Genomic DNA, 17,857 nt, shown 5'->3' on the forward strand with positions numbered 1-17,857 from the left:
TGTAGTTTTGCAACAGCTGGAGGGCCGCAGGTTGGGCATCCCTGGCCTACAGCTATCAGCCTACAGCAGGGCATTGTGGGAGTTGTAGTTTTACAACAGCTGGAGGGCCGCAGGTTGATAATTGGATTTAGCTGCTGTCTGTCAGTGAAGGGGTTAACCCGAAGCCCCTCCTACAGTGTGGAGGGAGGTGGAGGGGGGGCTGGATTAGTCCAGAATAGAGAACTGCTGCTCCGGCTGCATGCACGCAGTATACAGACCCAGCAGGTAAGGCGTCTCCTCTACATACTGGTCCTGCAGCATGGATGTACTCAGTGTGATCAGTCGCAGTGCATGCATGTACTGCTATAGTGGGTTCACACTGGGGGATGGGTGGGAGGGCTATACTTGTCTGGGATTATACTGGGAGGGTGTAGGAATAAGCATGAACTTGTGCCTTGGGATATACTGTAATTGCAGAGTGGTTTGGCAGTGTTGTAATGCATGTAGGCTCTGCACCCTTTAATGGGGTTTGTCAGGACGTTGCGATGCACTGTACGTTGAGCCTCATGTGATCGGCGTCTTATCTTGGTTGCAGAAGTGACATTTTCTTCCCATAAATGATAAGCATTCTTGTGCTAGCACTGTGTGTGACATTTATAAAAGCGTCTGTTGTTTTTAGGGATGAGCGAATCGACTTCGGATGACACTTCAGTATTAGAATCTATTGGCTCCGATGAGCCGAAGTTATTGCTTCGTGAAATCTCACGAGACTTCGTGCAATAACTTCATAAATTGTACTGTAGAAAAACATTTCCCGAAGTGAACCCGAGTTCGGGAAATTGTTTTTTACAGTACAAATTAATTTATGAAGTTATTGCGTGAGACTTCGCGAAGCAATAACTTCGGCTCATCGGAGCCAATACATTCTAATACTGTACTGTAATACAGTATTAAAACGAAGTTTTATGTGAATCGACTTGGGATGTTTCATCCGAAGTCGATTCGCTCATCCCTAGTTGTTTTCCAGAAACAGCGCCACTCTTAGGCCATGCTAGTTGGATGTTCACTTTTTAATGAGCTAGGCTGTCCTGGGTAGTCTAAGAATAAAAATGGATCAGGCTACTTGTTGACTGTTTCCACATAGCACTGCTAAGCTTTAACAACCCCATGTATCAAGTGAGTGTTAAGTCAACTGAGGCGTGTCCTGCAATCTTGCCAGCAATACCCCGCCTTAGGATATGTGTGGCAGGCGCAGCACTAAAGTGCCTTTTGCGTTGTGGCATTAGAAGAATTTTGATATCTCTGACTTTTAGTCTAACCAGACTGTCTATTAGGACTCATGCACACGACCGTTGTTTTGGTCCGCATCCGAGCCGCAGTTTTTTTTTGCGGCTCGGATGCACACCCATTCACTTCAATGGGGCCGCAAAATATGCGGACAGCACTCCGTGTGCTGTCCGCATCCGTTGCTCCGTTCCGTGGCCCCGCGAAAAAAATATAACATGTCCTATTCTTGTCCGTTTTGCGGACAAGAATAGGCATTATTACAATGGGCCGCCCGTTTCGTTCCGTAAATTGCGGAAGGCACACGGGCGGCTTCAGTTTTTTTGCGGATCCGCGACTTGCGGACCGAAAAAAACAGAACGGTCGTGTGCATGAGGCCTTACTCTGTAATTCCTATAGCGCAGTTATATGGAAACAGTAGGTTTAAAGAGCACACCAAATGCTTAAAATAACTTCTTTATTAACTTCAACTTTTCTTCATATGTAACACTGCCGTCTCCGCAGCAGATAGTCCATGTACATAACACGTGTTTAAAAAAATACCACAATATGGCGGTATGCATAAGATGGTGGTTCAACTGTTCAATCTTGTCATTCAAAATAAAATGGTGGATATATTTCTCTTTTTGAGTATCTGTACTCTCACTTTAAGTTATTTAAGCCCTTTATGATCTCTCTGAGAGGTATATCTGAGGTCTAACTAATAGTTCTACTTGCTGAATTTGGTCGCAATTTGCAGTATGCAGTTAGCAGTAACTATTTGCAGATTGGTTGAGTACGATCTGGTATGGTTGTATGCAATTTTGGATTGCAATATGGAATTTGAATTTGTATTGTGAACTTTGTAGTTTGCAATTGGTGGAACTGTAAGTAAACACACATATAACTGGTTCAGTATACAGTTCTAATCACTACATTAACAGTAGGAACATTATATAACTGTTTTAAATACCTATTTTGGCCTCTCTGCTTCCATAAAACACAGCTCTTAGTGGAGCGAATGTCTGTTCAGCTTCTCTCTCTGGTGAATAATGATTTCTAACAGCTCCTGCTAGGGGAATTTCCCACACAGGCTGTGTGTGAGGCTAGCTGTAATTGGTCAAAACTCCTGGGCTGTGTGAGGCTGGCTGTGATTGGTCAAGACTCCTGCCCAGCAACAACAGTTTAACTCTCTGCTTTCTGTTGTTTCTGTTGTGTCATTGAGCTTACCTTACATTATATAATGAATCTTAAAGGCATATTATCTTTTCTGCTTCTGTGAACACAATATATATAACAGTTATATGACATCCAAACATGTCATTGTAAATAACTCTGCTTTTTACTTTAACACACAAACATAGGAACTGTATTAAGGTTATTGGCAGGTTTAGCTTTATAAACATATAAACTATATTAGCAACCTAGGACAGGTCTTAGCTGGCCAGCTACAATATGCCCCTGTTGTCTTATAGGTGCGTGTCCCAAAAAATACTCAAAATGTGTCCTAGAATTTGTCAGAGTTGTCACCCATGTCCGGAAAAAGACGACTATGAATGTGTGACCACCTCTCCATTCATTTCCTTCAAAAATTGGATGCACAGTACCAAAACCCAGGACATCGGTGGTCGACCCAGCTCCCGGACCATCCCCCCACTGACTCATACTATCAGAATACCCCTTTAAGAACTATGTGGCTGACATGTTGATCTTTCTCCCATTAAACAGGCATTATGAGAAGTACTGGGATTTGCTGGGTTGTCCTCACTGTAGGCCTGGTCTTCCTCGCACTATGTTCTACCGGTAAGTTTTACCCTTTCTGTGTGTACGTCTTCTAGAGAGTCTTCTACACCTATATGGAATAATGTACCTTGGATACATCACATTGTGAGAGGAAGGGCAGTATTTCTCATGTACAGAGCAGTTTTTGTGGTCTGGGCTTGGCAGCTTGCTTCATTTATCGTAAATACCTGTTTTGCAGGTTCAGGCCCCCATGGGATGTTAACGTAATTAGGGATGTGTAACACCCCAGAGTTGTTACTACACGCCTCTACCCCGCTACTATCTTCTAAGAGCCTTTATACTGTCATGATCAGATATAATTTACATTATGTCCTCCACAAATGTGCATACAAAACCATGCTAAATGCAATTGTTTTTGTAATTAGCCTGGTTGCCAGTAGGTGGCAGCAACCCATTGGCAAGTACATTTTAGTGTTTAGTGTATCTGAGCTGGAATGGATGATTCCAGCTTAGCTCCCCCTCTGTGGAGAGGTGGGCTGGACCCACATACTGCAGTATGGGTGGAGAAGGAAGTTAGAGTCAGTGTGCCAGCCACCCCTGTTGGGGAAGGCTGTGTAATAGTGTCCAGGAGAACCCCTGCATAGGGAAGACAACTAGGACGTAGTCTCGGCTGAGACATGTCCATATATATCCCAGCTAGAGCACTTTCAGCTCTGCTGGATGAAGAAAGCAGAAACTACAGACAAACTCCAGAGTTCCAGGAAGAAAGCATCCCCTGAGAATCCATCTGTAAGATAAGTCCAGAGTCCTAGGAGAAGCCTCCTCAGCTAGTCTGTCCCCACACAGCAGAATGTACCAGATAAGTGCAGAAGCTAATCCTGCCACAGTTACAGAGCTACCAAGCAGACGTTTTATCCTGCAAGCTCCACATTTAAAGCAGAAGTACTCAATCCTGCCAAGAATTGACAAAACCTGCTGGGAGCAAGAGACCAAAGCTGTATACCGCTTGGATGCAAGTTATTTCAAGTAAAGAAACGTTTGAACTTCATCTAAAGGTCTGGACATCATTTATTCTGCCAAGTTCCTCTATTACTCCTACTATCACTACACACAAATTAATTGCAAGTGAGCCAGGAGCCAGGAGTCCGGCCGTACCCAGGTAGGAGACACCGTGACACAACAAACATCAAGCTATAGAGACATTATAGACCATTACAGCACTCTGGCATTCCTAATCTGGGACGTGCATTATAACACCTTGGAAGGGCCCTGGGATAGTACCCTGCACACGGTGTAATTGGCGTCACGAACAAATTCAGGATATATTATCCACCTGACCTAGCCACTCCACTAAAAGTGGTGTCAGCGAACCTGTTCCTGGTCACTGCACTAAAACAGGTGAAATAACATTCATGTGTCGCACACTTGGTTTGTTTTTCTTTTTTGGCCCCCCTAAGTGTACCTGCAAATACAAATTGTTCCTGCTGGCTTTTCTCCAGTAAAAACAAAAAATGCCACAAATACCGCTAGTGTTTTTTCCATACCTCAAGCGCCACGACCTCTGAGGAGCCAGAGCAGAGGATGGGAGTGGTAGTGGACTGTGCTACAGTCAATCATGTTGGCTTTCCTCATACCGTCATTCCATAAACGCCCTTTCTTCCCTCAGGGCACCCCCTGATGTTGTGGCCCCTGCGTGATGGTGGTCGGTGGTGCCCGTGATGTTAGGTGTTTAGATGGGTAAAGTGTAATGGCTGGATTATGGTACAGGAGTCAGTAACCAAGCCGGATGTAACAGAATAAACATCTGTCTTTACTGTAGTGCAAAATGGGAGTGGTAGTACATCCAACGAACGCAGTTCCAAATGTACACAGTGAATTCCCTTCCAGATAATGATGTTTGGATTTAGGCAAAGATGGGAGTTGTGGTCCTCTTCCCTTTTTCTCTCTCGAGTTTCTTCCTGCAGAATTGATGGCGGCCAGTTGTACTTTTTCTATTGTGACTGTAATGTCCACGAAGGGATACAGGGTTTTAGAGATACGACTGGCCAGGTCATGTCTAGGTGTGAAGGGTGTCTTAACAGTGTCCCTCACAGCAGTAAAGTTTTAGCAGTTTTTGGTAGCAGGTTACCTTACTAACTCCACTGCTCAGCCATGCTGTCACGGTTCCTTCATTGTCAGTGAATAGAAGATCTGAGAGACTTGGTGCCCGTGGGGTTAACTGACAGTCTCTGGATGTTGTTGTTTGGTAATGACCACACCTCCTTGCAGGTGCAGCTTGTGTTCATTACTGCATTCCCTATTTAGTTTGGTCTCACACCTTATACCATGCAGTTGATATTCTATGCTTGGATTTGGAAGAGTTGGTGTGTGGACCATTCCTGTTTTCCTGCTCATCCATTTTCTTTAAGATAAGTTGTACTGCTCTTTGTATTTGGTTGTTCCCTTATGCTGGTTGTTACTCTGCCTCGGGGAGATGCTGGTTCATTCACCTGGGATAGAACCAGTTGTTTCTTTCCCTGTCACTACCTTTAGGGCATTTCAGGGCTCCTAGGGTTTAGGTTCCGGTGTATGTATTTTCCCACCTTCAGGGTCTATACATGCTGATGGGAATCAGGGCCAGCTTTAGGGGTTTCCAAGGAGGTGACCATTCCCCTCTCCCTAGCCTTGAGGCCTAGTTCTTTGTCTTTCCCCCTCCTGTTGTTATTGTAGTGTCCCTCCCCTCCCCTTTATTCGTGACACATGCAGACTCTAGGTTCTGTAGCCCTCTGCTCTGTCATTCTCCTTCTCTACTTCTGTAGCTCATGCAGAGATCACAAGACACAGCTTCCTCTCTCTCTGAACTCATCTATACTTACTTAAAGGGGTATTCCCATCTCAGAAAATGGGGGCATATTGCTAGGATATGCCCCCATTGTCTGAGAGTTGCAGGTCCCACCTCTGGGACCCGCACCTACATCGAGAACGGATCCCTTAAGGTTGTGGAGTGCGCACTGCAAATGCGCAGCCGCCCTCCATTAATTTTTTATGGTGCCGCCGAAAATAGCCAAGTGCTGGCTCGGCTTTTTCCGTCAGACCTATAGAAATGAATTGGAGCGGTGGCCGTAAAAGTGCGGTGGGCTACAATTAACTTCTACGGGGAAAGCGCTTGCCGGTGACCAGACCCTGGAAAACCCAGGGTCCTCCCGTCACCACCTTCCCCGCTCTGTTCTCGGTGTAGGTGTGGGTCCCAGAGGTGGGACCCGCACCTATCAGACAATGGGGGCACATCCTAGGATTATGCCCCCATAGTCTGAGATGGGAATACCCCTTTAAGGGTAAGGGCTCATTCAGATGACCGTATCCGTTTTTGCATTCTGCAAATTGCTGTTCCCCAAAACACAGATTTTCGCCGTGTGTGTTCTGCATTTTGCGGAATGGAACGACCAGCCCTATGATAGAAATTGCCTATTCCAATTGCGGACAAGAATAGGACATGTTCTATCTTTTTTGCGGGACCCAAGGAACAGAAGTACAGATGCGGACGGCACACAGTGCGCTGTCCGCAGCATTTGTGGCCCCATTGAAATGAATGGGTCCGCATCCATTCCGCAAAATTGCGGAAAGGATGCAGACACAAATAATATATGGTCATCTGAATGAGGCCTAAGGGTGGGGTCAGCCCGCAACTATCCTCCTATAAGGGCTGAGCCAGGATTATTAACCCTGACCGTGCCATCTATACATCTGTACTACTGGAGATGGCAGCGCGCATGGACGCTGCATCCCGGAGCTCTCCATTTAGATGCCAATTTCTTATTTTTTACATAGTTATTACCTTAATTTTAAGCACAGCGAGCAACTGTATTCAGTTTGCTACAGCACACATGGCATATAGTGTGCAAGAGCTACTGGACATCGGAATGAAAGGTCCTGTTCCACCACCACCCCCTAATATCCCGGATGAGATTCTAAGGACATCGGTGCCTGAGTGGATGATTATACCATCGAAGCGACTGCACAGGAGGAGACGGGAGAGGAAGCAGAAGCGGGGCAAGAGGAGCGGCATCAATACTCGATTAAAGAACCCCCCCCCCCAAACAAGCAAGCACTACCTAGCCTGTTCGTCGCAAATACCCAGTCTATAGTGAACAAGATCGATGAGCTGAGACTGAGGATCTCGTCTTATAGGATGAACACTTGCGCCTCATTTTTAACCGAAACCTGGCTAAATACTAACATCCCGGACGAGGCTATTGAACTTGCGGATCGGACTGTTTATCGAATGGATCGAACTGCTGAGTCTGGTAAGAAGGAAGGTGGAGTGTGTATTTATGTCTATAAGGGTCCATTCACACGTCCGTGTGTGTTTTGTGGATCCGCAAAACACGGACATCGCCGATGTGCGTTCTGCATTTTGCGGACCGCACATCGCCGGCACTTATAGAAAATGCCTATTCTTGTCCGCCATTGCGGACAAGAATAGGACATGTTCTATTTTTTTAGGGAACGGAATTCCGGACCCGGAAGTGCGGATCCGGGCAGCACATCGTGCTGCCCCATAGAAATGAATGGGTCCGCAATTCCGTTCTGCAAAATGCGGAACGAAATTGTGGACATGTGAATGGACCCTAATGCTTGGTGTACCTCCACAGTCATTGCTGAACAATATTGCTCCGCTGATTTAGAACTTATGACACTTAATTGTGGACCGTTCTACTTACGGAGGGAATTCGTGTATCTCACCGTAGTCTATATTCCTCCACAAGCTAATGTTAAGCTGGCACTGTCCAAATTCCATGACCTTACGAACAGTCTGCAAAATATCCATCCAGATGGAGTGTTCATCTTCGCCGGTGATTTTAACCAAGCCAATCTCAAAACTGTGCTCCCCAAATGTTACCAGTTTGTTAAATTCCCAACTAGGGGGAGAAATACATTCGACCGTGTTTATTGCAACATAGCAAATGCTTATACAGCATCACCTGCCCCCCATCTTGGCAGGTCGGATCACATTTTTTTGTTTTTGGCTCCAGCATACAAACCTCTCATCACCAGGATTAAAGAGGACCTTTCACCCATTATGACATTGTGAACTAAGTATAGAGACATGGAGAGCGGCGCCCGGGGATCTCACTGCACTTACTATTATCCCCGGGCGCAGCTCCGTTCTCCTGCTATGCCATCCGGTATCTTCGGTCACAAAGTTATGGTAGGCGGAGATTTCAGTCACTAAGTTATGGTAGGCGGAGTCTGCCCTTGTTCTGCTGTAGCGCTGGCCAATCGCATTGCAGAGCTCGCAGCCTGGGAGAAAATAACCTATGGGTGAAAGGTCCTCTTTAAGCCTACTTTGCATACAATCAGAGTTTGGCCTGAAGAAGCCACAATGAGACTACAGACAAAGGAAAATCACACAGACTTAAACATATATACGCCTCCTCTGTCCTGTCCTATCATATTACATTTTGCATGGACAATTTCACTGATACCAAAATCATCCGGACCTTCCCAAATAGGAAACCATGGATAAACAGAAATGTCCAAAACCTTTTTGAAGGCACGTGACATTGCTTTCCGTAAGGGAGACCCAGAGGAGTACAAATCAGCCAGGTCCAATCTGAAGAGGGGCATTAAGGAGGCAAAGCACTGCTACAAAACCAAAAATAGAACATCCTTTTACAAGCTCTGATTCCTGACGCATGTGGCAGGGTATCAAGTCCATTACGAATTATAAGAGCAACACCTGCTCTATCAACACTGGAAATTATTTTTCTCTTGATGACCTAAATACTTTATTTTTTTGCACGATTTGACAAAGACAATGAGCTGCCGATCATCAAATTAGCCCAGCAAGGAGCTCCATCATGTTCCCTGATGCTGAGAGCACATGAGGTAGAATGGGCCTTAAACCACGTTAATCCCCACAAAACAGCTGGCCCTGATGAAGTTCCTGGAAAGGTCCTACAAAACTGTGCTACACAGCTGAAAACAGTGTTTACCAGTATGTTTAACAGCTCACTAGAACAGGCCATTGTCCCCACTTGCCTGAAGTCCTCCACAATTGTCCTAATTCCAAAACAGGCAGGGGTGAAGACCTTAAGTCATTATCTCTGTGAAGGTTCTCATTTATCCAGGTCATGGTATATCTGTAAAGAATAAATCAAGGCAACTGGACGTACCCAGTTGCCTTGATTTATTCTTTACAGATATTTAAGTGATTATCGTCCGGTGGCTCTCACTCCTATTGCTATGAAGTGCTTTAAACAACTTGTCCTCAGGCACATGAAGAGCAAGATCTGCACCTCCATGGACCAATACCAGTTTGCTGACAGGTCACATAGGTCGGCTGAGGATGCTGTCTCACTTGCCCTTCACACCTGGAGCAGAGGGACAGCTATGTGCGGATGCTGTTCATCGATTACAGCTTGGCCTTTAACACCATTCCTCCCAACAAGTTGGCAATGAAACTGAACAACTTGGGTCTCAGCTCACACCTGTGCAACTGGATACTGGATTTTCTTACAAAAAGACCACAAATCGTACGCATGGGCAAGCCCTTCTCTTCATCCTTAACACTAAACACTGGGGTACCGCAGGGCTGTGTGTGGAGCCCTCTCCTTTACTCCCTCTTCACAAATGACTGCAAACCTATTCACAATACCAATACCATTATACAATGTGCAGATGACACGACCGTGATGGGCCTGATCTCCAACAATGATGAAACAGCCTATAGGAAAGAGGCCGAAAACCTAGAGAGATGGAGGAAGAACAACAACCTCCTACTCAATACCAAGAAAACAAAGGAGCTGATTCTGGATTTGAGGAAGAAGAAACGAAATGGACACCACTCCATTAGCATTAATGGTGGAAACGTGGAGGTAGTTCAAAGTTTCAGATTTTTGGGAGTTCATATTAGTCAGGACCTGTCATGGATAAAAAAAACACAACAGAAATGACCAATAAAGGCCTTCAGAGGCTTTATTTTCTGAGGAGTCTGAAGAAAGCACAACTCCCAAAACAGCTGCTAGTCAATTTTTACAGCTGCACCATAGAATCTGTTATCACATACTGCATTACAAGGTGGTCCTCCGGCTGCTCTTCTGAGGACAACAAGACCCTCAAGCGCATCATCAGAATGGCTGGCAGAATCACTGGTACTCAGCTACCATCACTGGATGACATCTTCACTGCTCTCTGCAGCAACAGGGCAAAGATTATCTGCGGGGATCCAACTCACCCCAGCCACAGCCTTTTCACTCCCCTACCCTCTGGTATGCGTCTTAGAGCCCTACATGCCCGCACCACTAGGCTGAAGAACAGCTTTTACCCCAAAGCAATCAGCCTCCTAAATGCTCGGAGACTATTGCCCCTTCCAAGGATAGAAACTACCACAGACTGAAAGTGACTGCTGCATTCATGACCCCATGATGATCTCTTGTCTGCAGTGGTGTCTGAATCAGTGTGTATGTATATATATATATATATATATATATATATATATATATTCATAAGCAGGGGCGTAGCTAATGGCTCATGGGCCCTGGTGCAAGAGTTCAGCTTGGGGGCCCCCCTTTCCTCAGTGCTTTGTGGCAAAGGCCTTCGTGCTGCCCGAGGCAAAAATTTAAACGGCACCCCCTTGAGCCAATAAATTTGGTCCTTCTTAAGTGAAATTCGTGTCTGCTATGAGCAGGCATAGATTTTCTCCACAGTTTGACACTTTTTAGCTTTCAACCAAATCTGTAAGACCAATGGACATCCTATCATGTTCTGGTTAACCCCGTCCACTCTTCCCGCCGCTTGAGCGTGTGATATTTTTTTTTAATACCACAAAATGGGTGCAAATCTCTCGATAAATTTCCCCCTTATGTTCTTATCTTTGTCCAGGTTTCAGCCGTTATAATGTCAGGCAAGCTTTAGATGTGCAAAAAGTCTAGCTAGAGGCTATTGTGTCCTTCATCAAACGACGGCTATCTAACAGAACCAGGGTCGGACTGGGTTTTCTTGGGCCCACCAGAGGAAATTATTCTTGGGGGCCCAACCCCCATGTCATCCATAAAGTCTTGATTCTAAGAAATAGACCTAGTAGAAATGTATTGGCTTCAAGAGGGACATTTACTAAGCATGTTGCGCCAGTATTATGGCGTAAAATGCGCCAAAACAAAATGGCGTTTTGATTTGCTCCAAATATTAACAGTTTTCTCCAGTATTTTCACCATAAAGAATGCATCACGCCAGAAATTAGTTATAAATAGGGATGAGCAAATCGACTTCGGATGGTACATCCAAAGTCGATTCGCAAAAAACGTACCGGCTCCGTACAGTATTAGAATGTTTTGGCTCAGATGAGCCAAAGTCACGTGAGACTTTGTGTAATAACTTTGGGAATTATCACTGTATGTAAAAAAACCTTGGTACCGAACTCTGGTTGGGTTCCTAGTGGTACTTTGGAACAGAACCCGAGTTTGGTACCAAGGTTTTTATACAGTAATAATTCCCGAAGTTATTACTTTGGCACATCGGAGCCAATACATTCTAATACTGTACGGAGCGGGAACTCTGTACAGTATTACAACACCGTTTTTTGCCCTAGTTATAAATGTCAAAGTGGGCGGGGACATCAAATTGGCGCATGTTACGCCTCATTTATCATCCATATCCTGTTTTGTGTAAAAGGTCGTATTTATGGTATAAAGATGCGACTTTTTGTCAAAAAGTCGCATTTATGAAAAGTAAAACCAACTTGCCATGGGAACAAGTGATCGGGATGATACAAATGAACTGAAGAACAGTAAATTGACAAGTCTGAGACAAAAGTCGCAATTTACCACTGGAAATGTTTCAAAAGTCGCAAGTGTGGTCTGGGCAGGAGTGGCTGAAACGGCACATTTCAGTTAAAAAAAGTCGTGTTTTAGTGCTTTTGGCGTTAAAATGTCACAAATCGAGAGAAATAGGTGAACAATCAAGTTGATATTTTAGAACGTCACATTTTACAAGTGGCGTGCACCTTTTGATATATGAGGTGAAACAAATTGCCAGTTTTGATTTGTAACGTTAGTAATTTTTTGGCGCAAGTTACGCCATTATTGATAAATGTCCCCCCAATTGTTTTCTCCTGGACCTTTGCAACCACCATGGTATCAGAACTTGTGCCCAATAGGGGGTCCTCTGGTGAGCCAGTCCGACACCTAACGACAGTAGTAATTCAATGTTCATTTTAGGATGCCTGCCAACCACTCCTTCCAGCCTGGGTGACTACCATTTGAAGCCCTGCAGCTGCATGCTCTGAAGTGGTCACTGGATATGATGGCTGCCGTACACTGGGTAGCGATCTGCTGACGTTCTGATATGTATGTTTTCTGCTTCTTTATACAGGCCAGGCTATAGAATGCTACAAGTGCAATACCTTTAGTTACTCACAATGTGCAACTAAGGAAACCTGCTCCGCACCTAATGACGCTTGTGCAAGGATCACAGGTACGTATGTATATATATATATATATATATATATATATATATATATATTCACCGCTTCGTGCCTTGTCAATACTTTTGTAATATGACGTTTTTTTCTCATAGATTCATATGAGGCACTCCGGCAGTATGAGCCTATAGAGTTCTATGTGTGCCTATAAGCAGGGGTGTACCTAGCCTTTCTGCTGCCTGAGGCGAAAAACTGAAATGGCGCCCCCCCCCCCCATGCCAATTTCTTAACCTAACCCCTTCTCTTCAGCCCATGGCTCTTCTGCTGCTTCCCTCTTGCCCCTACCTGGTGCTGCCTGAGGCGATCGCCTCACCCGGCCTCATTGCTGGTGCGCCCCTGCTTATAAGGGATCCGTACAACTTTAATCCCTTTCCGAAGGCCACTTGTAAGAACTACCAAGTCTCCTATGTACCGCATCCTGACTAACTACTTACCTCAGCTCATACTTGGGGTTCTCCAGAATTAGAAAAACATGGCTGCTTTTTTCAAAAAACAGCACCACTCCTGTCCATGGATTGTGTGTGGTAATGCAGCTCAGTTTCATTGGAGAGAGAGTGAGACAGAGCTGCATCACCTCACACAACCTGTAGGCTGGAGTGATGCTGTTTTTGGAAGAAAGCAGCCATGTTTTTCTAATTCTGGACAATCCCTTTAAGTGCCACAATAGAAAATATTGTGGGGCTAATGTCAGGATGTTATCTGTGGTCGTGACTGGGAGAGAAGAGAACTGCAAACTGTAGGAATGAGAAAGGGTTGGTATGTGGGGTCTATATTAGTTTAGGCAGTCTAGTCTTGGGTTTGTATTAAAGGGGTTCTCTGGGAATTATTTAAAATGGGCCCCCAGCAACCTGTCCTAGAATATGAGCAGGACTGGTTGCCTATGCTTACAGAGCTGCCTGGGGCTGGACCTCACTACACACTACACATTGCAGAGCATTCCTGTCAGGCTGCTCAGCCAAGATGTCCTATTTCAGGCAGGATCACAGTCAGGCTGCTCAGCCAAGATGTCATATTTCAGGCAGGATCACAGTCAGGCTGCTCAGCCAAGATGTCCTATTTCAGGCAGGATCACAGTCAGGCTGCTCAGCCAAGATGTCCTATTTCAGGCAGGATCACAGTCAGGCTGCTCAGCCAAGATGTCATATTTCAGGCAGGATCACAGTCAGGCTGCTCAGCCAAGATGTCCTATTTCAGGCAGGATCACATCATTACCATCTATTGTAGAGCAGTGTAGTTCTGGTCTAGGGTCTCTATCGAGGGAGTCTAGGCATTTGTTTAGGGTGGTTTGGTCTAGGCCAGTATTTTGGAGGTCTAGTCCAGGATCAGTGCTGAGGGGATCTTGGTCTGTGCACAGAGGGTCTGGTGTCTGTATTAGTTAAGGTGATCTGGTCTAGGACCATGGGGGTTTAGGTCTAAGTGGCTGATTGTCTCTATTAGGCTACATTCACACGAACGTATTCTGTTTCCGTGTCCATTCTGTGTTTTTTTTTTTTTTTTTCTGGATTGGATGAGGACCCATTCATTTCAACAGGTCCACATGTGTGCTGTCCGCATCCGTATGTTCGTTCCGTAGCCATGCAAAAAATATAGAGCATGTCCTATTCTTGTCCGTTTTGCGGACAAGGATAGGCATTGTTACAATGGATCCCCCCAAAAAACAAGATGCAACATGGATGTTACACGGACGTCACCCGTATTTTTTGCGTATCCGCATTTTGCGGGCCGCAAAAAAAACACGATCGTGTGAATGTAGCCTTAGTTTAGGGCCGGGATTAGCAACCTTCTGCACTCCAGCTGTTGTGAAACTACAATTCCCAGCATGCTCCATTCATTTCTATGAGAGTTATGAGAAGAGCAGAGCAAGTGTGCATGCTGGGAGTAGCAGTTTCACAACACCTGGCATGCCGGAGGTTGCCTACCCATGATATAGGGCTGGGATCAGCAACCTTAGGCACTCCAGCTGCTGTGAAACTACAACTCCCAGCATGTACACTTCCTTGGCTATTCTTGTAACTCCCATAGAAGTGAAAGGAGGATTCTGGGAAATGTAGTTTCAGAACAGCTGGAGTGTCGAAGGTTGCTGATCCCTGGTTTAGGGGTCTGGTCTAGAGTCTGTTGAGGGGTTCTAGGTCTTTGTTTGGGGATCTGGTGTGGGGGTATCTATTTAGAGGGTTTTAATATTTGGCGATGTGCCCTATATAGGCAGGTGGGGCATATGGCGTAAAAATGGGCTCTGAGGATCTCCCTGAGACCACTTCTCTTAGTTTTCTCTATGCCTCTATGCTGTACACCAGCCGTTCTGCGTGAAGGAATGGATGCATATAAAATGACTTTTTAAAAGTGCGTGTATCCCCAGAGTGAATGTATGATGGCTCTAGTTCCCGTATCTCACATTAACCATAGTCATTTCTCCTTTTCCAGTTACAGACGGCACCAGCACATATAGCTGCAAGGTTTTCGACAAATGCACTCATGACTTGGTTAGCCAGGAAACCGGCCTTCAAAACTTTCAGTTAAAGTGTTGTCAATCGAGCCTGTGTAACAGCAGCTTCATGTCTCATCCCAGCACTGTCCTGGTTCTCAGCCTGGCTGCGGTGCTGCTGCTGATGATGTCATCATGATCTCACCACCGTATCGCTTCGCTCATCTCTTTAAATGTCTCAGATAACCAAACCGAGGCTTAAATATAAATGGCATAAAATTTCCAGCTTTCTACCGATGGCTAATATTTTAAAAAAATGTGATCTGATTGGTTGCTATGGGCGCTACCGCCATATTGTTTTTTTTTAGACTGCAAGGGTATATCTTTGAAATAAAGGTTAGTGTCAGCATTTACTTTTTGACATATTCACTTTACAAATCGCCAATACGACCTATCTTCTCCCAACCCTAAGTCACAGCCCGTATTATACTGCAGAGCTGCATCCCTAATTCTGCAGGCTCCAGAGCTGAAATCTCTGAGCATTACTTAATTCAATGACATTAGATGGAGGGGCAATTTCCCAGTGCGATAGCAACAATTAATCTAACTCAATGTGACTGTGACGCCTACGGCAGGCACCGGTATGGTTCGCTGAGCCACGACCTAACCGAACTGTGAGCAGTCAAAAAAACATGTGGCTGAAAGGCGTAGAAAAAGCTACAAAAAATTAGGAAATAATTACTAACAACCAATCAGATCCTTGCTTTCCTTAATTCAAGCGCCTTTCTATTGCTTCGTTTTATTAGGGTGTTATTTTGGGCTTGACGTATGTGTTTCAATATTAAGAAACTATTCACTGCAAACTGGACCGCTAAAACAAAAATAACAATGCTTTATTATATTAAATAAATACACATAGAGCATTGTTATTTTTGTTTTTTAGCGGTTCTGTTTGCAGTAAATGGTTATTTTGGGCTTGGCAGAATAATAACCTATCAAAGTATTTGGTTGGAACTACGTGTTCATTTTTTTTTTTTTATTAAAATGTTTAACTTTCTAGTAATATGGGCTTAGTGTCGACATCCTTGTTGTCATGAAACGATATTCATAAATAGTAGTATGGGAGTATTAGGCTTCAAATAGGCAGCCATTGAACCTGGACCCCCGCAGGTCAAGTGAACTGATCTTAGATCGCCGTTGATCCCTGTCGTGATGTACGTTTGGTTAATTTAAATGAAGAGGGATTGGGGTTTGGGTCTTGCAGCTTTAGTACGCTTTTTGCCCCATATATCTGTTTTAGATTTTAGCATTTTGTTACCCCTGTTCTCAACATCACTGCATCCTGGCAGGATGTCTACATACAGAACTTCCTGCTGGGTTTTCTAACCAACCTCAGCATTCTCTGCTCTGTAATGTCTTTTAGAGTTTGCTCTCCTGCCACACTGTTCCCTCTGCAGTAGTCACAATCCCTTCACCTTCTCTGCCGACACCTCTGCCGACTAGCTGTTTGAAGAGACCGTGGTGCTCCACTAATCGCTGTGGGGTCCTCCTATGCTAGTGACGTCACATGGCCTAGCCGCAGCATAGCTGCTATACCTGCGAGGCAGCCTCTTCATACAACTGATCGGCGGGGGTACCGGACATCGGACCCCTCTGATCTTATACTGAATACCTGTCCTAAGGATAGGTCAGCAATATTAAACACCCATAAAACCCCTTTAAAAAACCAAGAGTGGAGAACCCCTTTTATCTATCTATGTCACATGTTTCTAAAAGGCTTCTATAAATTGCTAAAATTTGGGCCTTTTAAAGGGGTTATCCAATACTATAAACCCCCCCCCCCCCCCCATATGCCGGGCCCCTCACAGAGAATATACTTACCCCGCTCCCTGCGCCGCTCCTGGTCCCCGCACCGCCGCTGCTGCTTCTCCCCTTGCGCCAATGAAAACATCCAGTGTCGGGCGGGGGTCAAAGCAGCCAATGGCAGGCGGGGCGAGCCTACCTGGCGTCACCCGTGATGCTCGTCCCTGTCCCCGCCTGCCATTGGCTGCTCCCCCCGACACCAGATGTTTTCATCGGCGCACGAGAAGAAGCAGCAGCGGCGGAGCGGGGTAAGTATATTCCCTGTGAGGTGCCTGGCATATGGGGGCCGTTTATAGTATTGGATAACCCCTTTAAGAGCAGGGCACACGTAGTGCTTTATATTTCTAATATAGGCATAGGGGCCATGGCTGCAGTGGAGGGTTTTGCACATATACATGCTGTTCCTATTCTTTATTCTTATCCTAATTCTAGTGCCCCCCCCCCCCCCCCCCGATGTACATATTCCTCAAATTGCCACTTGTAGAGACCAGTAGCATAGAAAAGACTGCAAGAAATTGTGTTATAACACTGTCCAATAAAGAAACGTTATGTCAGCCCTGTATTCGTATTCCCAGTGGGGGGGGTCGTCCATAGAAAGTGAGGCTTTACATCATAGACCCTTTAATTAATCCTTCCTGTGAATTGATTGTTGCTGGGTTATATCGGAAAAGGGTGTGCTAGGCCTCATGCACACATCTGATATCTCCATAATAAAGCACCGATGGAGCATGCCTTGATTCATATGCACTTAGCTCAATGTGACTCTCGGTAAATATGGAGTTTACGGTATGTGTCCATAGATTCCCATGGATGCCATATTTTGGTTTTATAATACTATTGTGCGCATGAGACCAAGTTCTGCAGGCTCTATCCTCTTCCTGTGTTCTCCATGTGTCCAAAGTTTGTAATGTGTCTCGGTTAGTTTGAATACTGTAAATTGCACTGAAGTTTAATAAAGGCCAATTGTCTTGAAATAAACCAATTGTGTTAATTTATTTGATTCTATGACAGGTTCACAAAGAGTAACAGGGGGGAAGATATTGAGGATGAAGAGGTAGCATCGCATCTGGGCCCCAGGGTAGATGACTGTACCAAAGACCAGCACATGCACTCCAGAGGATTTAACC

The 17,857-nt window shown here is 45.1% G+C and overlaps 1 protein-coding gene across 1 annotated transcript; it reads left to right on the forward strand.

The window, feature by feature from the left end:
- Positions 1-183: 183 nt before the first annotated feature.
- LOC120980652 (CD59 glycoprotein-like) lies at positions 184-16,666 on the forward strand. The gene is made up of 4 exons (XM_040409888.1): positions 184-264; positions 2,971-3,045; positions 12,337-12,438; positions 14,867-16,666. Exons 2-4 carry the CDS (start codon positions 2,976-2,978, stop codon positions 15,064-15,066), a joined length of 372 nt encoding a protein of 123 aa, XP_040265822.1. The 5' UTR covers positions 184-264; positions 2,971-2,975; the 3' UTR covers positions 15,067-16,666.
- The last annotated feature ends 1,191 nt before the right edge of the window (positions 16,667-17,857 follow it).

This window comes from Bufo bufo, chromosome 10 (genome assembly GCF_905171765.1).
Source record: "Bufo bufo chromosome 10, aBufBuf1.1, whole genome shotgun sequence".
Lineage (NCBI taxonomy): Eukaryota > Metazoa > Chordata > Amphibia > Anura > Bufonidae > Bufo > Bufo bufo.